Source organism: Tachypleus tridentatus, chromosome 1 (assembly GCF_004210375.1).
Source record: "Tachypleus tridentatus isolate NWPU-2018 chromosome 1, ASM421037v1, whole genome shotgun sequence".
In the NCBI taxonomy this organism is placed as follows: domain Eukaryota; kingdom Metazoa; phylum Arthropoda; class Merostomata; order Xiphosura; family Limulidae; genus Tachypleus; species Tachypleus tridentatus.
Genome location: NC_134825.1, coordinates 98,930,268 through 98,954,976, shown reverse-complemented (window position 1 = coordinate 98,954,976; position 24,709 = coordinate 98,930,268). Strand labels below are relative to the sequence as shown.

Below are 24,709 nucleotides of genomic sequence, written 5' to 3'. Positions count from 1 at the left end.
TGATCATTCACATTGTAAGGAAAATATTTCCAGACGTTGGGGAGTAAAGGTTAATTAACTGAGTCATAGGTCCCACTGAAGGCAATGATGATACAAAATATGTTAATTCCCAAAAGGTGTAATGGATTTATATATGTAAAAACGAGTGATATGAGTAGATAAATCACTACGTAGAGGAGAGGGGTTTCTAGAATTATTATTTCATCAAGACAATTGTATGAAAAGTGTAAGTTTTTTTTTGTTTTTTATGAATTTGTATGTAACCATTATGTCTGAACTAACATACATTACACCACTATTAACGATACACTCTCATACGATCGTAAAGAAATTAAGAAACTTAAACCAAAGAATTAACAATAGAAGAAATGACATCTATTTCATTCAACAATGTAGAAAGGAACAACTAGCCTTTAACTTTGTAAAGGTAAAACTATCAAAAAATTTAATCAATGCACAAACATTATCCAAAATTTACAGAAAAAAACTACTTAAAGCCATGTTGAACACAAAATACCAAGAACTACATGACTGACAAAAACAAAAAAATGAACCAAGACCATCAACTAGCATGCTGCATTAAACCAGAGATTTACGGACTTGTACAACGAAACATAAAACAAATCAACACTAGGAATAACAGGGACAAAAAGATCTGCTACAACAAAAACTAGAGAAACTGAGATATAAACAACAGAAAAGAAACCAACATGACAAACTATTGACTAACCTCATAATTAACGGATCCGACCGACAATTAAACACAGATGAGATACATCTACTTAACAAAGGACTCAACTTCGCAATAGCACCTAGGTACATTCCAACTTTAGAAATTAAAAAATGTTTAGAAGACCTAGCCAGGAGACTTGTGATACTTTCTGCAGAAAACAAAGACAAGAAACAACCGAAAACAACCAACAGAAAGAAGACAACATCAACAATTTTACTGACATCCAACAGCCAAACTTCCCAGAGAAAATTAAAAATTTATATTTTACAGAAACAACTTCTTAAACGATTTTTTCACAGAATTTTTTCACAGAAACATCAACATAATTTCACAAAACAGAAAGCTAAAAAACAATATTACAAAAAGATAAAAAATCTAAAACAAGATAAAAACATAAAAATTCTAAAAGCAGATAAAGAAAACACTATAGTCATAATGAACACGAATGCATAATTCAAAAAATGAAGAACATCCTATCAGATACAAACAAATTTAAACCAATACACACAAATCCAACAAAAACACACGAAACGCAACTAAAAATAAAACTACTAAAAATGAAAAAAGCCAACAAAATTTCAAAAACACTTTATTCCTACCTACGCATGACCGACTCACGCACACCCCAAATATACGGCATCCCCAAACCTCATAAACCAGATTGTCCATTACGACCAATAATGTCCACATATGAATCGTTTAATTACAATCTCATTCATCTAAGACTCCTTTTAATTTCAAGTCTAATTGCATTATCAACGTAATCATAAAGCCTTAATGACCAGTTTCGATGTTATATCCCTCTTTACAGAAGTTCCAACCACTGAAGCCTGCAAGGTAGCCTTAGAACTCTATATCCGAGACCTTAACCCAACTATAGACATTCACAGCAACCAATTAGCAACCCTCATAGAATTCACCACGATAATGACAAACTTCATGTTCAACAATCACAACTGTATACAAACAAATGGCCTAAGCATTGACAACCCAGTATTACCAGTTCTAGCCAATATTTTTATGATACAAGTTGAAACACAGCATTACATCCACCACTATACTGGTACAGATATGTAGACACGATTGCGGGATTCATATCTACAAGAACACATACTCAATTTTTTCAATCATATTAACTCTATATATCCCAACATTAACTTCACATGTGAACATGAAGAAAGCAGTCAAATATCATTTCTTAACCTCAAAATTACAAGAACCGATACAGAATTTAAAACAGTAATCTACCGAAAAATTCCTTGGAACTCCGCACATGAAACAAAACAAAAACTGAACATACTAAGAAACAAATAAACACAGCTATAAAACTATGCTCACCAGATAAAATTAACGAGAAATTAGACAAAATAAGACAATACTTCATTAACATCAATATGTTTTCTCCACAAACCGTAGAAAACATTATACGCACACACCTAGACAAAAAGCAAAATCAGCATGACGTGATGTTTCGTTTTGTTTCATTTCGTTCGCGATTTAGACGCATGTCAGATCTGGCTTAATATTTTGCTAGTTGGCTTAAAACATTTCTGTTAAAAAAAAGAGAAAAACAAAAAAGTCCTTTTTCTTTAGAAAAATATATTATTCTAACGGTCTAGCCTTTTTTTCCACAAATCTTAATTTCCGACTTCGTAATGGCAACACTGATCTTAAGTCAGTGTATGATAATAGAACTGAAGTACTTGAACGAGTTTGCATTAAGAAGCTATTTTGTATCCGTGAAAATATGTTAGAAGTGCCAAAGATATAAATATGCATTTTTAGACAAATTAATTAGTTGTCACCCTTATAGTGGCTGAATATCAGTAATAAATCTGATATAAGTAAAAACCTTCCTAGGCCTAGGCCTAATATAAATCCATCGGAGTTATCGCTGTGTGCAAGCACTTCAACGCTGGATAATGCAAGAGACACCGAAACAAAAGAAAAGTATGATGAAAATTTTATTGAATATGGTTTACCTTGTGGGTTGTTTGTTGAATGTGGAACAGTGCTGAGTTACAGTCGTTTGTATCCAGCAAAGTTAATACGGCGTCTAGAAACCAAATACTCCGATTTAAGAAATCCAATTTCCGAATATTTCAAAAGAAAGTTTTTGCAATTAAATGCAAGGAAATATACGTTTCCTTTGTTTGTCTACCAAGACAACAAAGGTGCTCTTATTGTTAGTTACCGTATTGCAAAAGCAGGTGAAGGTCATACAGTTGCCAAAGAATTGATAAAACCATGCACAAAAGATTTGATAGAGTGCATGATTAATGGTTTGTTTCGGCTTATTTTGAATTTCGCGCAAAGTTAAACATGGGCTATCTACGCTAGCCGTTTATAATTTAGCAGTGTGAGACTAGAGAGAAGGCAGCTAGTTAACACCACCCCATGCCAACTTTTGGGCCACTCTTTTACCAACGAATAGTGGGATTGATAGTCACATTATAACGCCCCCACTACTGAAAGGGCGAGCATATTACGTGTGACGGAATTCAAAACTGCGACCCTTGGATTACGAGTCGAGTGCCTAAAACTTAACTTTAATGATAAATTTCTTGAAAACATTAACTCTGTGCCCCTTTCTGACAACTCGGTTTCTCGAAGAATCAAGGATATGTGATCAAATTGCTTAACGGAGTTAATAAGGCGAGTAAAAGCAAATTCACCTTTTTCGCTTCAGATGGAAGAATCAACAGATATCGCAAGTTATACGATGTTGCTTGTGCTTGTTCACTATACTTACGAAGCTAGTTTTGAAGAAGACATACTAATTTGCAAACCAAATTATTTAAACTGATCGATTTATTTATGGAAGAACATGAGATCCAATGGTAACTTTGCTCAAGTATTTGCACTGATGGAGCTGCAGCTATGACTGGACAATTTTCAGGCGCAGTGGTACTCATAAAAAAGAAACACCTGGGCATCGAGAGTATCCACTGCTGTCTTCATCGTCTTGCACTTGCAATAAAACGAATACCAGAAAACTTAAATAAGGTATTGGGTGATGCCATAAAAATAGTTAATTTTATAAAATCAAGATCACTCACTACGAGGATCTTCAGTTTACTTTGTAAGGATATGGGAATTTTGCATAAAGATTTGCTGCTTCATACTGAAGTCCGATTGCTTTCTCGGGGAAAAGTGCTTGCTCGGTTTTACAAACTGCATGAGCAGATAGGTTTCTTTTTATCTAAATGTCACTTTGAACTTGGATACACATTAAGGGACAAATGCTGGATACAGAAAGTGGCTTACCTTTCGGACGTATATTCCTATTTAAATGAAGTGAATGCTACAATGCAGGGTACAAGGATAACGTACTTCAAAGCTCAGAGTAAAAGAGAAGCGCTCCAAAGTAAGCAATAACTTGATGGCTTCGTAAATCTCAGTGGTTTTTATACTTATGCATGGAATTTCCTTAAGTGAAGATGCAAAAGTTTCAGTCTTGCATCACATATCCGATTTGTGTACTTCTCTTCTCATTTAGAAAAATTACTGTGGGTTCAAAATTTCTTTATTGACTTTGCAAACACCAGCGATTTGCGTTTGAAAGAGAAAAAAACAGCTTATAGAAATTTTAACTGATTACACCCTGAAAACAAAATTTCAGGAGGAAGAAATTACACAATTTTGTATTCAAATGGCCATGGAATACTTTGAAATAAGTAACAGAGCTTTGAAAATGTTGATGTGTTTTCCAACAACATATCTGTGTGAGCAAACATTCTCACTGTGTACAGCTACAAAGACCAAATTTAGATACAGGCTAAATATTGAAGATGATTTGCGCTTACAGGTAACAACCATAACTCTAAATATTGAACTACTTTGTGAACAAGAGCAAGCCCATCCGAGCCACTAATAAATAAATAAGTACACTGTACTTTCACTGACATAAATTTTGCAAGCAGAAATTTTTGAACAAGTAACTAGAAGTAATTTTTTTTTTTTAAATATTGATATTTTTAATAAATTTATATTCTAAAAGCTTGAAGTAAACTTTATCTAGTGCTAGTGACCGATTGTTTCTATTTTTAATGTATTCTTTTTATTAAGGCTCCGGCACTGGTACAGCAGTAAGTTTACTGATTTACACCGGTAAAATCAGCAGTACGATTCTCCTCGGTGGAATCAGCAGATAGCTCGATGTGGCCTTGCTATAATAAAACACACACACACACACATTAAGGCTCCGAAATGTTTTTTCTTTCTGATGTGAAGCTCCGCAGGTCTAAAAAGTTTGGGAACTCCTGCTTTAGAGTACTAAATATATCAGTATATTTACCAAACGTATTATTTTATATTCAGTAATAAAAATGTTTGTATTATGAAAAGTGAGAATAGAAGAGTAAAAGTATATTACTCGTTACCACACTTTTTTTCTAGCAATATTTTGTTCTTTTGATGGAGCCTCAACTAGCAAATGAACGAACAAGTAATTTGAACGATTAGATGTTTGGGATTAAAAAAATATTTATAGTGTACTTCATTCACAGACGTTACAAAAGTTTAAACATAATGATATGAAAATAATTTCTAAGAAAGGACATACAAAATTTCTCAAACATTTAGTACCATTCTGAAACTTTTTGTTTCTAATTATATCCAACACTCCCATACATTGCGCTGCCATCTTTTCTCCACACAGTGAAAGAATATGAGAATATGTAGTGACTGATAGTATATAGTATATAATAACCACTTTGACGCTATCTCATCTTCTTTAATAATTTAATTTCCATGTAAGATCTTCTTTGTCTTTGGTGTGAATAAATCAAAACTACAGAATTTACTGAACACTTCTTACTTTATATTCTGTATGTTTTGAAATTTGCTCAAACTTTCATGAGGGCTATCTATGCTATCCATGCCTAATTTAACACTGAGAGCTTAGAAGGGAGGCAGGTAGCATTCAACACCGACCACTAACTCTTGAGTTACTCTTTTAATACCGAATAGTGAAATTGTCGGTTACGTTAAAATATCTTCCACGCTGTCTTTTTGTGTTTCTTGAGGATAAAAATTAGGGGCCACGACTTTTCACTCGTTGTTCATCAAATGCCATCTGCACTATATATAATATGAGACTCACAATATTTATTTTATTCTTGTATTTCTTTATTGCCCTATTTGTTTTGACAGTCATAAGCCATTCACAAAAAGTGATTTGTGTCACTTACAATAAACAGTTGACAACTTACAAAGAGTAATGTTCCTATAACTTTCTGATCTCTTTTTTTCTGTTTAACCTTTTGCTCTTCTGTCTGTATTACGTTTTCTTCCAAGGGATAAATGTAACTGACTATTGAAAACTAAACACTTCCAATTCGTACGTCGTCTTAAATATTAAATGATAAGAATTCGCACAGGTATTTCTTAGCGCTTAAGGATTTGTGCCGGATTTTCATTTTTATTCCTAAAATCTAAATACTACAGGTGCATATTGTTATGTAATTATGTAATATTCGTAATATCTTAACAGGTCTAATGTTAATCGTGTATCTATTTGGTTACAAAGCTAGATTTTAATTAGGTAGCATGTTCACTCGTTATATAATTATGTATTAAAACTTTAAGTTACTAATATGTTTATTTTACATAAAATACCTCGTAAAAAGCAAATACCTTCTTTTACTCCCTTATATCAACATATGTAATGCTTTTGAAAGTATACACGTAAAAGTACGAAAAAGGGGAAAGGTTTTAGATTTAAAATATTAAGTTTACGTTCGTACAGTTCTCGTAAGAAAAGTATGTAACTCATGTATTCCAGATAGTACTGCTTTCAATTGCATCTAGCGCAGTTCACGCGTGAATCTTGTAAACAGGGTAATAACCTGATATGTATCTTCATTACTTTATGTATCTATTTAACTTTAGTAAATTCTACTCTTACGGTGGTTGGGGAGGATACTTTACCTTTCTCACATTGTACTATAATGTGATCCTTTCCTTTCTTTAAAGCTTTTTGTTTTTTAATGTGAACAAAGTCAGGTAGATACTTGGTGTATTTCCTTTAGATGTTAATTTTAACATAATTGCTGTGTTATATCTGTGAGTCTGTGTATATATTAAACATTTATTTTTCATGCTCAAAACTATATTTAATTTCCTTTTAATTACTGACTGTTTGTAGAAATATATTTTGTCACAACGTATCGCATTTTAGTAGACTGTTCTCTATTAGCAGTGTACTAAAAACTAAAACAAAATAAATTACTCTAAATAACTATTAGTTATTTACAGGGAGTGTCAAGTTTAAGCAAGAAAATGCAATACGTATAATACTGTTTATTGAATGACACTAGAATTACAGAAACTATGGCCACTTAGATCACAAAAACAGTTGTTTTAGAGTAAAAACTATTTCATTTTCTCGTCTCTGTATTATAGATTAATATATTAGATCACAGAAACGGTTGTGCTCAGTAGTAACTATTTCACTGTCACTTTTTTATATATAACTGATTAATCTTACGTATTAGCTAAATGGATAACAAAAGCTATTGCTGCCTATTTTTAATTATTTCACTGTTATGTTTATTTTTTAAAAAAAATATAAAAAATACAACAAACTAGATATGTTTTACTATTTTATTATTTATCTGAAATTAAAATTCCTAAACAATTTGAAGAATATTAAAGAGGAATATCATTTCTTCATGGCATAACGAAATTCCAAACTCTCATGGCAATGCCAGAGAGGGAGACATATGTGCTCAAAGCAGCTGGAGAGATAAACTTCCCACACTAATAATTAGAGCTACATGATCCATTGCTCCCCGCTAGTACAGTCAGGGATTTGATTCCCCTCGGTGGGCTCAGGAGATGACCTAATGTGACTTTGCTATAAGAAAACACACAGAAGATCTATTATGAGTTTCCTTTCAAGAGCGGTTTCTGTTCGTCAAGTTAGCTATGACCTGAAAACTTGCACATTTTAAAAGTTTTTTTTTTTTTTTTCACGTTCACTATAGCTTTTATATTCTGGTGTTATGGCTATCAAAAAGGCAATAGAAGTGGCAAGTATGGTATATCACATGTTAATACTCTCATACCTAAAAATAAAGACAATAGAAAGGTATGTCAATAATTACAGTACAATTTGTTAAAAAATATAGAAATGTAGAAATCAATATAGTTAATACATTTGAGGAAAGAACCCGAGTAAAAAACATTAAAAACTGAAAGCAGACTTAATACCACGAGGTTTCACTTCTTCAGTGAAGCTTTCTCTGTTTGTGGAATGTCTTTCACCAACAGGAAGATTCGCTGAAGAGGTGAAACGTCTTGGTATAGTATTTATTTTCATCTACCATTCAAAGATAAACTAAAGTTTTCAAAAATCAGTATATAAAATTCAATAAGTTAACAAATACCTAAGTAATCGTATGATTTAATGATATACCTTTTTGTATACAAGTATTCTATCGATCGTTATCATTATTTTCAAAATATTTTCTGTTAATGTAATTCAATAGAAACATACGCATACAGAATAGGTACCGCCTATTAGTTTAGTTACTACCGTCCACTTTAGCATGTAATAAACCCTCTTAAATCCATCAAGTTATTTTAGCTGAGAATACATATTGAATACATATTGACTTCTTCTCTCTCTCTCTCTGAATGTACATATCTATAGAAACTTAAAGTTCACGTCACTCAAATGTGACTTTAGTGTACCCTATTGCTATTGATTTCTGTATAGTTATTGTTAGATTATGTGTTTTTGATTGATTTCAAGACGTTTGCTCCATCTTGAGGACATTCCTGGTTATTAGGATTCGCTTCACAAAATTTTACTGCTCAGAGGTTGGAAGCATCAATGAATTAATAAGATTATGCTATAGAGAATTCAGATAGATAATTTATAGACTGTTATTTGATCAAAACACTGTGATTAGAAAAACGTTGAAAAAAAATAAAAATGCTCTCAAAATATAAATTCAATAATTAAGAAGTTCTTTTTTGAATAATCTTTGCCACGTGTTTTCAATCATAGTTAACAATATAAAGATTGTATTGAAAATATCCATCTGCTCCGCAATGTTTACGTACAAAGCACAAAACTAACTATACTTTTAAGATACGTCTAACGATTTTGTGACAAGTTTTCTACAATCTCAGTCGAGGTGTTTTTATTTTAACAGGTCTTGAGTATAACATTTATCTACAGAATAAATGAATAAGAAGTTTCGCTTGGTTACTGAAAATAATGTTGTTTTTAGTATTCTTCAAAAGTTGCTTAAATGTTTCGCGTTTAACTACATTTTATCGTCACATCCAAAAACTAACTTAATTTTAAGGCTTCACTTGAAATATATTTCACAACAGTTAGAAATAATTAATTTAAAACTGACAAATTGAACCGAAGCAATATTTTTATATATGATCAAACGTTTATTTCATTTTCAATTTGTTTCAAGTCTTGTCGTGGAATAAGTAAAACCATCTGGTCACAAAAAGTGCAAAATCCTTCAGCTATTAAGAACTTAAGTGTCACGAGGATTGTCAGCTTACTTTTTCACAACTTGTTGTTCATTCCATCAAGAAGTTTAAAATGTTATTTAAAAAATAGTTTTAACTAACAATCTTACTGACAGAATATTTCTTCCCTTTCATATCGGCTTGTTTATTTGCTTTTAATTTCCCAATCTTTTTTTCTTCTTGGGCCCGGCATAGGGGCGTTATAATGCGACGGGCAATCCCACTATTCGTTGGTAAAAGAGTAGTCCAAGAGTTGGCGGTGGATGGTGATGAGTAGCTGCCTTCCCTCTAGTCTTACACTGTTAAATTAGGGACGGCTAGCGCAGATAGCTCTCGAGTAGCTTTGCGCAAAATAAAAAAAACAAGCAAACAAAACAATTTTTTTCAAAACCGTGATTACATGTCGTTTTTTGTTCAACCTAACACATTTGTAGATTATAGAGAGATTCGCAAACTCCATAGCAGCTAAACAAGAAAGGTGACTGATCCTTACAATAATTCTCTAACCACTCAGTGCCAAAATAAGTTAATCCCTTTGGAACTGACGTAACTTTGGCTCTACTGATTCTTATCCCAAACTTCATAACACAAGTACTAAGTTAAATAAAGTTGTTTCTGTTTCATTTATAGATAAACATGACCTAATAGCTGAAACATTAGAACCATCAAATGGTCTGTGTAACTATATGCGTTTTTACTTTTCATATAGTCAAGTGGTTAGAGCGCTTGACTCGCAAACTGAGGGGTGTAGGATCGATTCTACATCCCACCAAACATGCTCGCCCTCTCATCTGTTGGGGGGGGGTATAAAGTGATGGTCAATCTTACTATTCGTTGGTAAAAGTGTAGCCCAAGAGTTGGCGGTGAGTGGTGAAAACTAGCTGCCTTCCCTCTATTATTTCAATACTAAATTAAAAGCGGCTTTTTCAGATAGCCTTCATATAGCTTGAGTGAAATTCAAAACAAAACGAATCACAAAATATGCCAGTTCATTCACTACATGGTTCAGAACACAAAAGTATGAAGGTGGAAAAACGTTTGATAAGCGTAAAAGTATTATTCATTCATAGTACTTTAACATATCTACTAAAGCTGAATGTTAAATACAGACCCTGCTTATTAACGGAAGAAAGCCGCAGATGATGAGGTCCTCACTGAGATACCTACAAAGCCACAGAAGGTTTTTTCTGCGTTAGTCTTCTTCGATGTTGAACTAATAGACTAGAGAACCCGTACAAAAGAATTGGGTTATTCTAATTGAAAAGTGGGATATGCTTGCCATTCTTGTTCTCCGCTAGGTCAGCGGATTTACAACATTAAAATTAGGAATTAGATTCCATTCGGCGAACACAGCAGATAGCCCGATGTAGCTTTGTTAAAAGATAGCATACATACACTGTCACTCTTATAAAGCACATGGGGCCTTAATGCGTGAAGCGCATGTTTGTGACAGAGGAATCTAAGATTCTGATAGTAATAAGCCGGTACGCTAATTGATAGGCCAACATCAGTGATACATTAGTTTCAATGTGCAGTTTGAAATATTTCAGTTAAATCTCTTACTTATTTTATCAATAAGTTTCTAAATTTTCACCGAAAACAGCTGTAAAAAGGCGTTTTTATCTTTTCCAGTCGTCAGTATGAAGAAGAAAATAGTCAAAATGCCTATTTTTGTAGGACCTATACCAAATGTTACAATTGCATTAGGAAGAGATGCAAATTTCCCGTGTTTAGTAAATGAACTGGGAGCTTACAGAGTAAGTATAACTATATTTTCAATTAAAGGTCTCTTTCAGTTTGGTATATAGTTCAATCTTTTCAACCTTTAATAAAAAAGATATATTATAATAATCAACATTAATGTGAATTATGTTTTTAATTTATATTTGTGTATACGTGCCTTAGCTATTTGCATTAGTTTTTTCTAAGTATTTCAGGGCTTTATTTTCTATGTACGTTAATTTAACCAAATAATAAAATTACAGGCAGCTTGGATTCGAGTGGAGACGAAGGCAATACTTACAATTCATCAGCACGTGATTACAAGAAACTACAGAATCAACCTCAGTCACAGTGACAACAGAAACTTTATTTTGCACATCAGAGATGTGAAACAGTCAGATCGTGGTGGCTATATGTGTCAGCTCAACACGGTGCCCATGATAAGTCAAGTGGGATACCTAGACGTCCTAGGTTAGTGTAGTAATAGATAAACAAAGTGTGTTTTACTTATTCTGATAATCTAAGGACATACTTATGATGCCCTTGCTGATTCACCAGGAGAATACTCTTGAGTATTTCCTAGAATATATCAAGATGTAATAACAATGCAAAACACAAGTGAAATTATACGGATATTTTAGGTGATAAGTCAGAGATTCTATGTTAGTTTAATGAACAAAACGACACATTAATGCATTTGGTTAGCTAAACAAATTAAGGTGTTATATATTAAATTCCAATAGATTTATTAGTTTTCACGAACCAAAATTATCCATGTCCTATATGATAAGCGAAATGCGGTAATGCAACAGTTTTAAAAGTGCTATTTTATTAGGGTATGTGCAGGTGTTTAGCTTAGATTTCAGCTATTGATCATTATTTTAAATGTTCAAATATACCTTAATAAAAATATTCTGTAAAGACTTAAGTGACCTGAATAGATAAGGTAGGATTATTGTTAACAGACCAGGTGTTGCATGGTAGTTAGGACGCTCGATCTGCAATCTGTGAGTTGCGGGTTCAAATCCTTGTCACCGAACACGCTCGCTCTTTCAGCCGTTGGGTGTTATAATGTGTACGGCCAATCCCATTTTTCGTTGGTTAAAAGACGTCCAAGAGTTTGCTGCGGGTATTGTTGACTAGCTGTCTTACTTCCAGTATATCACATATAAATTAGTAACAGTTAACACAGGTAGCTCTTGAGTAACTTTGTGCGAAATTCTCCAAATGTGAAAACAAAATTACTCTCAACTATGAGTGACAGAGATACGATATTAAAATGTTTATGACAAATATGACAATGACAGATTAAAATGACAATGAGAGATATCAGAGAAGTGTAGTAAACTATATACAAATATCAGGTTAGGGATTCAGTGAATTTCCTACAACCATATATTAGTTATTGATCTATATCATTTTTACTAGTCAGTTATTAACAACTTCCAAATGAGTGATTTTGATGAAGTGATCTCAAATAGTAGATGGCAAAGTGTGTTTTATTATCTGGTCTATAACTCTTATGAGTCACCATGACTCCAAAGTACGAAACATGATTTTATGATAATGAAGACGCTAGTCCCAAGGCAACGCCTGCTCATCTTTCTAGTATTTGTGAATGAACATTTACACGTTTACGTAGAATAACTTAAAAACAAACTTTATTTAGAACTTTTTTATTATATTGGGCTTTTTGGTTTCTAGAAAGGCAAGTCTGCTCTATGAAGTTTAGTTACCTGACAAATAGCGGGTCTTGTAAGTTCAACCTTCCTTTTGATTTAACTAGGGTTTCAGTGGCAACTGTGTACTGTGTAGTTCATGTTCTGGAAAGAAATATATATATATATATATATAACTTGGAGAATTTAAACCAAATTTATCTTATTTTTTTAAATTCAAACAATTGTGTCTGTTCTGAAACACAAGTTTTAAAATGATCTATTCATACTAATTAACAGAACTAAATTACAATATGACGGAAACAAGCACACGTTAGAAAAACTAGCATGCTTCATGATTTTTTTCATAATCATATAACCTTTGCTTCAAACTTTAAACCTTTACTAAGATGATTGTATGATACTATTTGTGTTCTTACAGTTTCAAATATCCGGTCTATACTGTCAATTTTTTTTTTTGCAAGTAAGAATATTTAATTTTCTTCCATTCTTTGGAATCATTTTGAAAAACCTATTACATAGAAGAGTACTTTATGCAATAGTGAGAAAGTTCGACAGTTCTTAAGGATGATCGAGGTGAGGGGAGGCAGTCAGACTTCACCTGAAATAGTATTGCAAGCAAAATACTTAGGAACTCTCTTTATTATAATTTTATATATTTTAGATAAGAGACTTTCTCTTTGTACATGTAAGTTAAGAACTTGTCCAAGAGCATTAAATAATAATGTCTTGAATCGTTTTTACCATACATATCCTAAGTCTCAAGATAAAAATTTTACTCAAGAAAATGGGCTAAAGCTTTTAAGTTACTTGTAATATATTTCTCCTGATATAAAAATGACCTATCAGTCGATTATAAAATGTGGAATAGATTGGAATAATAAAGAACTTCTGAGCATTGCGCTCTTGTGCTTAGATTAATTGATCGTTGAGAGCCGGCTGTCACAGTACCTTAATCTGTTTTGTCAAAACGCTCGTTTCTAACTGAAAACTTTGCCTTATACACATTACCAATGCAGCCATTTATTTCTGTAAGTTTATCATAATTAAGGATGATGTGATCATTTGTAGATATGTCTAACTAAGTAATTACTGACATGGCTTGATTTGCAAAAGTTATAATGAAACAAATTAACCTGTTGTTATTCATGTAAATAACTGTTCTTATTTGTTTTTCAAAGGTGAATGCATATGTTCCTTCTATTTGCATGTTTTGTTATAGGACATTCACAACGTTCAGGTCATTCAAGATGTCACGACATTCGTTAAAGAATGATGACTTTCGGTTTTTTCGGAGTTCAGTTGGTTTCCTTTTTCCTGTTTTAATTGTTTAAAAGATGGGTAGAAATAAAACTTCCGTCAACTCAGTGATGCGATGCTCTAAATTTTGTCACAGTTTATTGAATCGAATTAGTAAATAGCGAAAATAAATACAATATTCGTATTCTTGTGATATTCAAGAAAGCACATATAAACTTTTGTCATTACTATAATACACTAACTGTTCACCTAATAGTTATTTTCTAAAATTCATGTAAAGATTACTGTTGAAAAACATGTTTGGGGTGACGGGGATTCAAACTCGCACCCTTCGGATAACGAGTCGAGCGCTCTAACCACCTGACCGTGTTAGACCTGGTGGAAAACAATTGTTTCTCTAACTGGTCTCGATTTTCCTTAAACAGCATGCTGAAGAACAAGTCGTTTCTCTACCTAACTGTTCATGTTAGAAAAGTTATCACTAGTTGATGTGGTTTTTCAATGAACAGCCTACTGTAAAACAAGTTATTTCTTTAGCTAAACATTCAGATAAGGAAATTGAAATAAGTCATGGCTAGTTTCCCTTTGAAAATATTTTCAAGAAAATTGGTAAATATAATATTACTCTAACAAAGCAAACATTAAGTATAAATTTTAATTTATAAATAGTTCCTCCAGACATTATTGTTGATGAAAGCACTTCAGACATCATCACCAAGGAAGGGACAAATGTCACGTTAAAATGCAGAGCCAAAGGCTACCCAGAACCTAGTATCTCATGGCGACGTGAGAATGATGAACCAATACCATTAATTCTGGGTATTGGCAAGAAACTGATAAGTAAGTTTATATCGGAAATATTTTATTGTGCCTGTTTCAGGTTTCAGAATTTTTGAAAACTTGGTTAATTCACAGAGATCCTGAAAAGGTTATCTGTAAGGTATTTTTAATGTATAAATATAAAGGGCAAGGAACATTACGTGCTAAAGTATATTTAAAACCTTTCCTCGTTGTCATAATATAAATAGTTACTGTTTTGTGTTAAATTCTCTACTCTGAATATGGTATAAAGAAATACTTTATAAGCACTAAAAACCATATTAAGAGAGATTGATAGTAGAACTTTATCACAGAAGTCAGCTGCCACCCTATACGACATAGGCATGATATTTCAGGGAAAAAGTAAAGTTAGAGAGAAAGCTAGGACTAAGACAAGTTATCTTTTTTTCTTTCTTTCAGTATCACAAGAAATTGTGTTTTCAATTAATGTAACTTTACATAGTATAAACAAAAGTCTTTCTTAACCGATCGAATTCAAACCTGGTTGTTATAGTAAATATATAATTAGGTCTTCCTAGAGATTATAATTTTTATTTATATTTCTAATTAGGTTCGTCATATGAAGGAGAAAATTTAAATATTACAAGGGTAACACGCGTTCACATGGGAGCTTACCTCTGTATAGCTTCAAACGGAGTACCACCTTCCGTTAGTAGAAGAGTTCTGCTTTACGTTCAATGTAAGTGTTATAGACATTTATATCACATAAAGCTATCTTTTTAATTCTGCTTAAAATTAGTTCTACAGTTTATTCAAAATTTTAAACACAAAAACTGTCAGATGTTTCAATAGTCAATTTTGTAAAAAATTGTGACAGTGATGATGATTTTCTGTCACTGTTCTTAATACATGGAAATGACGAACATAGTGTGGTTGAAATACTATTATACACTCTACTTGTTAAAACCTAAACGTCGTCTTCTCATGAGGCTGAAGAGGACGCACGAATGTATCGAAACTAGTTTCTCTGATATCAGACCTCTGACAGTTACTTATGTTTACCGTGGTTTTTTCACTAATTACTTTATATGATATTTTGTTACTTATTATTACTATCTCTATATTTCTCTCAACTATGCCAATGAAATCTTGCATTTATACAATTTGCCCAGTATCTTGGTCACTGTACAATAAATATGTTTATTCATTTAAACACAACCTACTGAATATGTTATCTACATTGTGCCCACAGAAGGAATAAATACTTAATTGTAGCATCATAAATACTTTAAGTTTCCGTTGAGCCACCTGTTGAATAAATATGACAGGATATTTTCTTTGTTTTTAAACAGAGTTAGACAATAGGCTACCTGTAATACCCTCATCAAAGATCGAACACTGAGCAATCACGGGGCTTTACTGTACATGATATTATTTTCTTTTACCATTTAGTTTATATATGAACTTTTAGTTAGATTAAAACACTAACTTGTCTTCTACATAATCATTTGTATCATAAGTATATATATATATTATATATATATGGGTATAAGATGAAACTGACACCAATTTCCCTGGCAGTAACGTACAGATACTATTAACGAAACAGAACATTATGTCAATTCATGATCACATAAGAATGTACTCTCGTAACCTACTTTCTGAATAAATACCCTGCCACAAGCTTCACTAAGAGCTAGTCAGTCACGAGAGAGTCACTGAAAGGTACAGTCACTGCTGTTTATTACTCGATATTGTTATCGATAGTGAACAGCATTGTTTGAATATTTTATTTGCTATATTCCTTTTTTTAATTAGGTTTTTATATCTGGTTATTTTTCCTGATTTCAGTTTTATTCATATATTAACACGCCTCTCGGGAGTCAAGAGGTATCTTTACACTACAATTGTTGAATATTAAAAGTAAGTTGAATCTGAAAACTTCCAAGAAGGATATTTTTGGATATATTTTTTCAAGACAATTTTTTGTTTGTTCATTGATAAATTTTTAAGTGAAATAAGCATTCTCAACTTTCCATACTAGCTAGTACTAAGGTCTACTCAATAGAAGTAAATTCAGTATATATCAAAAAAGCCACATTCTCAATATCATTAATTAAGCAATTTCCAACCTCATAACGCTTTTAGCACCTATTTGTGCTTATATTTCGACTGAGATGTGAGCAGTTTCACCTGCGATTTGCTAGGAAGATCGAAACATCACTATGACCAGCAGACAGAAACACTTTGAAATCAGCTACAGGTAAAATATTATACTTGGACTGCTGCACAGTACCTACCAAGATAGTTCTAAACTTTTACTAGATACCTCTGTGTATCATTTGGAGACATCCATCCTTCTTATGCTATGCCGTTATTAAGGTTGTGATGCGATGATAGACTTGCACCATAACTGAATTTATTAAGAAATACGTATATATCATTGAACATGTGTCATATTTGTACTTAAGCTCGAAATGTATTGTATTTACTAGTTAATTCGACAATATTAGCTCCGAGGCTTACTGAACAACTTTGAATAAGTCACAGCATGTAAAATACAAAGTGTGATATCAAGGTAAAACAAAGAAAGTTAACGAGAGTTAGTTATCATCATTGGTACGACATGATGATAGCAGTATCATGTATATAGTGATATTCTAGTTTTTGAACTACCTTCGACACAGAGACACTATTTTTATATTAAATATCGTCTCTTCAGCCCTAAGTTACGTGGATTAAATATATTGCATTAAAATGTGGTTTTTCAAAACATTCTACAGTTCCTCCTGTTTTATGGGTTCCTAACCAGTTGGTTGGTGCACACGTTGGAGAAACAGCTTCCTTTGATTGCCACAGTGAAGCCTATCCAGTTTCTATAAACTTTTGGAAGAAAGCAGGAAGCGAAGTGATTCTGTCTAACAAAAAGTTTGATGTTTCATTAAAGGAAAAGTCTTACAAAGTTCATATGAGATTATCCATAAGAAATTTAGAAAAAAAAGATTTTGGAACTTACAGTTGTTTTGCCAAAAATTCACTGGGATCCACGCAGGGTTCGATTCGGCTTTATGGTAAGTGTTATAATTGAAGATCCAATATTACCTAATATTTAGTGGTTTAGATGTTCATTGAAAGAATTAGAGAAAAGAAAAAAAAAACATTAAAAACTTGAGATGCCATTCTAGAATATATTGCAACATATTTTTTACAGTTCTCGTTTGAAACCTGTTTTTCTGCCTATTTTCTGCTAAGAAACATTTCGGTATCCACCATGAACTAAGCCTTTTCATGACACCATTCTTACTTACTTCTTTCAGTAGGAAACAAACATCCGAGCTTTTGTGAGATTCTTCAATGACTACATTATATGTTGATAAAAGCGCATTTAATAATTTTATATTGATATTTTTGGCCCAAAACATGCTCGCCCTTGGAGACGTTATAATGTGCGGTGGTAAAAGAGTAGCCCAAGAATTGGTGGTGGATGGTGATGCCTTCTCTCTAGTCTAACACTGCTAAATTAGGGACGGCTAGCGCAGAAAGCTCTTGTGTAGCTTTGCACAAAATTTTAAACAAACAAGTTTTGTATATAATCTGTTATGAATTTGCAAAGTTGTAAGCGAAGATAATAACTAAATATTTATTGATGACACGTACGAGATCTATACTAAAATACGTTTGTTTATTTTTTATATTAACTTCAAGGGGGTATTTATAGCATACGAAAAGGTGTAACGTATTCGTTTGCCTGCTGAGCGTTCAATAGCTTTAACATCTTGTATAATGCATTTATAAATTTGCAGAAAAATCTGTAACATACTAAATGGTGTAACGCATTCATTGTTGGTACTTATCAGAGATACCATTGCCTACATCAATCTCCAATAATGAAGCAGGAAACTTCAAGCAGATGAATGGTGGTGAGTTGCAATTTTTATATATTTTTATATCCACCTAAATAATTTGAATTATTTGCTCTAAATTTAAAACAAATTTAAGAGATATCTTAAACATTTTACTGTTAATATGAGTATATTAACCTCTGATGAAAGTAGACTGAATGGAACTTGAATGTAATGTTAATACGTTTTTGAAAGATTTGTTGTACTTCCTTAATTAATAAAACTATAAGTTTTCAATCAAACTGTGACTAATACTGTTTGGTGAAATTTGAAGTTTTAATAGATTTCAATCATCGAGTCACTCAGTGGCTTAGCGGTACGTGTGCAGACTTATAAACCCGGGTTTCGATACTATTGAACAGAGCACAGACACCCTATTTTATAGCTTTCTATTTAACGACAAATCATAATATTAAAGAAACCTTGTCAACAACAAAAAGTTCAGTTGTTTGCATTGGGGATCAAAACTCTGGATAAGATAACTAATTGTCAGGTTTTAAATCTGAATAATGTAACAAGTTGTTGTGTTTTTAATGTTTATAATAGGATTTAAAATCTGGATTAGGTAACTAGTTGTTGTGTTTTTAATTATCATAATGGGGTTTAAAATCTGGAAAATATAACTAACTGTTGTGATTTTAATATCCAAATTGGGGGTTTAAAATTTGGATAAGTTAATTAGTTTTCGTGTTTTTCTTAATGGGAAAACACTATATTCCATTGATATAATCCGGAAAATTCGAGACTTTACCAAGGACGCTTAATCGTCTGTTTATTTTCATATATGAATCGTGTACTTCAAAAGGTGTTCGCAATCTTTACACTTTTAGAATGTTCCCAGCTTTCACGTGCTGCCTCATACAGCCCCTTCTTTCTTGTTCTCACTGACTTTACACTTGTAGAATTAGCAAAATAGTAAGCTGGTTTGTAGAATGAAGAATATGTCTCTTTTTGTTTTATGCATAGACAGTGTGTGTATGTTATCTTATAGCAAAGTTACATTGGGCTATCTGCTGAGCCAATCGAATGGAATCGAACCCCTGGTTTACATAAATAGTATTTTTACACAGGATTTATGAAAACAGAAACAAAATATTTCATAAGAAAACGAAAATTAGAAAAGCTATACAGAACTTCAGTTTTCTATCATACACGGCCTCAATGAAAAATGTCTCCTGCATTTGAAAATGTATTCCTTGTTTTACGTTTTGACTCGAGCTCCAAAAGAAACAGTCAATGCATAAGTGTGAAAAATTGTATGGCCATATAGGCAGTTTCTCTATTACATTAGAGTCAAAACTACTTTTGTAAAAAGAAAGTTTGAAAAGTTTCCAGACATTCTTGTGTGTGTGTGTTTTTCAAGTGTTGTATACTCTTCGATGATGTAACAGTACAGTTTAAAATAAATAAAACAAGCTTTAAAGTAGTAACTGTATTGTATTTTTTCCTAGGTATTACTGCAATATAATATTTAATTTTTGTTGTTAATATATATCGTAATGCAGCTAATTTCTACACTTCTCGAATTATTATTATTTTTATTTACAGAGTTCGTTATCAAATGCTTACCCTGCTTCATGACAAAGAAAGTTGAATTTCGGTTAATAGAAACAATACAATTTTGCTTCTTACAGATTTCCTAAAGCACCAGAGCCGCGGATCTGCGAAAACTTCCAGGGGAATCGGTTTGGAAAGGGATCTACCCTCTGTAGAAGGTAACATCTGAATAATTATCAGTTCTTTTAAAAAAATGAAATACGTCCATAATTAATTATATCATATGTCTTCTTTGTCGGTCTTTTAATATGGCTTTTAATAATCCGAATACATACTGGATATTTGAACAACTACATTTTACATTCATACAGTCCAAAACTTACGCCAGAGTAAAAAGCATTTTCTTATGATCAAAATGGTTTTCATAGGATTTCACAGAATAAAACTTAAAAGCAAAAATCACAGCTGTCTCCTTTGTTAAGATCGTCGCGTAATAGTGAAGAAACTAACCCTAATACTACAACAAAAAGTACACTAAATTTTTCGGTAATAAATGTTTTGATATTGTTGTAAAATATATGTTATTTAGAGTGAACCAAATAAATACTATAAATAAAATTGAACAAAAACTAAAAGCTGTCCAATACAAATCGAAGTTTTTTTTGTTTGTTTTGAAATTTCGCACAAAGCTACTCGAGGGCTATCTGTGCTAGCCGTCCCTAATTTTACAGTGTAAGACTAGAGGGAAGGCAGCTAGTCATCACTACCCACCGCCAACTCTTGGGCTACTCTTTTACCAACGAATAGTGGGATTGACCGTCACATTATAACGCCCCCACGGCTGAAAGGGCGAGCATGTTTGGCGCGACGCGGGCGCGAACCCGCGAATTACGAGTCGCACGCCTTACGCGCTAGGCCATGCCAGGCCTTTATAAATCGACGTACTGGAGCATAATAATCTTAATGTAATTATTTGTACCTAATTAATAACTGTATTTATTCTTTAGCTAATTTCCTTTAATAAAATACGTTGAAACCATTTCAGTTTAATCTTTTCCAAAATAAAGGTGAGTAGCAGATAACTATCTGAATACGCATGTAAAACCCCTTTTAATGTTAAAAGATATATCTACTCACTACTCGTTAGCAGTAAAGCTTTAGAATAAAGCTAAAGTTAAACATACATCTAATGGCTATTTGTAGTAGTAAACTCAACAATAAAGTTAGATATTGTAGCAGAAAATGTTTAACATAAAGTTAAAGTTAAAACTTTAAAGTTTAATGCTAACTATTTTTAGCAGTAACGTTCTAAAATAAAGTTAAAGCTATATCAATAAAGCTCTAGAATAAACTCAAAATTAAACTTATATCTATTAACTGTTTGAAAAAGTAAAACTCTAGAATAAAGTTAACGTTGAAGGTAAACGTTATTTGACTTTTTGTAACAATAAAGTTCTATTGTCACATAAACAAAAAAAATTATTAAAATTATTCTTGTGAATGTATTGCAGATTTTTTTAATATAAAAGAAAGTTACAGATTTTCTTGTACTGTCGTAATATCTATTCTAGCACATGAAAATAAAAGCAAAATAAGATAAAGTGGAATTTCGGTCCGAAAAAATTAGGTTTCACGTCTATTTCCAGCTTAACGTACAAAATGAGAAGAAACATTTTAGGCTGATCTGTTGAGTTGACTCCCGTATTAGAAGTTTTACTGTATACATACTAAATTAATTTAAAAACAGTTTAACAGTTACAGCATTTGAAGACTGATTTCACTGTTAAGGTGGTACTCAATCCAGATTTTGTATAATGACAATATTAAAGTGGTACTCTACCCAGAGTTTCTATAATGACGATATTAGATAAATACAGACGAGTATAAAATTTAGGTTACAAATATGGCATAAAGTCGCCCCTTTTCGAAATATATGTAGCTTTTATAAAATATTTACTATGTTAATATGTTACAAATACCTGAAGATTTCTATGAAACAGCTATAAAACAATACTGTGTGTGCACATGCACACACGGTATCATTGTAATATTAAGAAGGACAAATATCACCATTTTTTATAGTATTTTAAAATTCCTGGAGCAGTAAACAGTGTAGAAATACAATTCGTACCTTCATATTTTACTTTCCACAACTTGTGTTATCATGCAGAAAACCGACAGTTTTATAACATTTATTAGGACAACTATAGCGCCACCTTAAAATTATAACGCTGTTGAAGGGCAGAAAGCTGTATACGTTAATACGAGCGTTATTGTAAATATCCATTATTGTTTGTCTGGTTATTTGTGACGCGTCAAAGATTTTATGGATAAAACTAACCTAACATAAAACACGGTGTCGTTAAACGAAAAATGCAACACCTAGCTGTAACGACAATTATCGAATGCTACAACGGTGACCTCAAAGCAAATATCTTGATGAAGAACATGTAAAACTATAGGATAAAAATACAGCTATGACTGAGGCTTTTTAAGAACTCATTGGTATGTAAGTCTCCTAAACAACGTAGGGGATGATCATAAAACTGTAATTTATAGCAAACTGCGTTATGAAAATTTCTGAAGATGTAAAAATGTAAACGTTTCACGAAGTTCCTTGGCCACTGCTTAAACTTTCAAATTATTTATAAGTTATGGCTAATTTGATGTAACTTCATTAAACATATCAAAAGTTCTAAAATGCTTTGAAGAAAGCAAATAATTGAATCATAATAAGAAACAATTATGTAAGTATTTTTAACTATTCTTTGCAACCTTTCTAGGTAATTGTAAGATTCTTTTTCTTATATTTATTATTTATATCATAGTTTTGACCTCACCCTCAATAATATTGCTTTGTTTTCAGCCACAATCAGGAACTCAGCAGAAACCCGAAGAAACATGACTAGTTTATTAATCATTTCCTTTATCATTATGGACCTCTGTATTTGAATTATCTAAAAACTCCTAGGGTTGAGTGAGAGATTATCTTTAGATACACCTAAAGTTTTCACGTTTATTGTCATACATACTTAATAAAATAAGTATTAAACCAAATGTAAAGGGCAATGCACAAATCCCCGAGAAACAAATGAAACATAATATACATGATATTCTAAAACACTCAGAAACATATGTTTTTACTGAATTACCACTACAAAAAAGACGGATTTGAAGGAGTAACAGAAAATATCAAACAGAACGTCAAACCAAAACACGTAACAACCAGAATTACAAAATAACAATTTCTAAATGAGAGGATATGCTACAAATTATTTAAGTGTGAAATAATATATAGAATGGGTTTATTTACTCTCAAGTGAGGAATTACCTGAATAAAGCGTTATTGTGCTGATATTTCATTATTCACTTTATCTCAAATAAAATATTTTTCGTGTGTTTTTAAATGATTTTACTGTAGACGAACATTAGCGACAAATACATGTATTTATGTATGAAACGTCAATTCCGAATAAGGATGATAATAACAATAAATCCAATGTACCTAAGTGACTCTTGGTGATGATTTATTAATCGATCATACCACTGGTGCACACATAAAAGAAATAGGTTTCTTTCATTAAATAGAACAAGTATTGTGTATTAGTATAAAAATGATTGAAACCATCCTTACTTTCCACACTTTACTGTTAGGCAATAAATAGTTTCTGAAATGTTCTGGCTTACTAAAAACTTACTACCTCTAGACATTATAACAACGATACCTGTCAGTCACAACTGTGATACAGTGTGTGCAGTGTGTATGTATTCGTTTTTGTTCAAAACTACAAAATAGGCTGTTTGCGCTTCATCCATCACGGAGAATCCAACCCAGAATTTTAGCGTCGTAAGTTCATAACAGTTATGAAATACAATTAAAAATAGTAACTGATAAACATGTATAACATAGAGAAGCAAAATATATTTTAAAACACTACAAAAGGCATGAAAATATCACAGTTTAGCGAAAGTTTAAATTACTTGTTTTGACGAATTAATATTTACTAAGATTTTACTGAATAAAAATAGTAACGTTTCTTATGAGTATTTTCTGATACGTTTTTACCAGTAAAATAATCGTTTTAGATAAATTGAACTTATACATATGAATATTTAGAATGAACTTTCCTAATAAATATTATTTTAGTTGAACGTTCTAATATTGCCAGTACTTTATGAGTACCCCAAAGTAATAATTAGGTATAATATTTAAAAAAATTAAACACTTAGTATGTTACTTTAGAATTGTAGTAAGCAGATTTTTAAAGATTAATCAAGCCTAAATTATATTTAGAAAATCAATATGCTTTGCTTTTTGGGAATTCGGATGTCATGTATGACATTAAGAGAGTAGAAGAACTGTAAGAAAATCAAAAGATATTTAATTTTTTTCTAAGAAATATTAACATTCGACGTAAATCACAGAAGTTAAATGGTTTGTAATGTTCGAAATCTATAAATGTTTGTCGTCAAATATTTGTAGTTTTCCGATGAATAAGCGTTTATCACAATTATAGCTTCCGAAGTTTATAATATGCTGACTGTAGCGACCAAACGATAATAACTTTCCTTTGATGTGTCGTTTTACAAACTTTTAGGATGACGTTTTTGGAATTTCGGTTGGCTGTTGTTTC

The 24,709-nt window shown here is 32.0% G+C and overlaps 1 protein-coding gene across 1 annotated transcript in view; it reads left to right on the top strand.

The window, feature by feature from the left end:
* Positions 1-23,555, top strand: part of LOC143252919 (lachesin-like) — a 31,369-nt gene extending 7,814 nt beyond the window's left edge. The window contains exons 2-9 of the mRNA XM_076505827.1: positions 10,868-10,992; positions 11,221-11,428; positions 14,566-14,736; positions 15,287-15,415; positions 17,460-17,747; positions 18,534-18,596; positions 20,213-20,293; positions 22,942-23,555. Coding sequence (XP_076361942.1) covers positions 10,868-10,992; positions 11,221-11,428; positions 14,566-14,736; positions 15,287-15,415; positions 17,460-17,747; positions 18,534-18,596; positions 20,213-20,293; positions 22,942-23,027 — 1,151 coding nt within the window. The 3' untranslated portion in view covers positions 23,028-23,555. The remainder of the gene's footprint in view (positions 1-10,867; positions 10,993-11,220; positions 11,429-14,565; positions 14,737-15,286; positions 15,416-17,459; positions 17,748-18,533; positions 18,597-20,212; positions 20,294-22,941) is intronic.
* Positions 23,556-24,709: the final 1,154 nt, after the last annotated feature.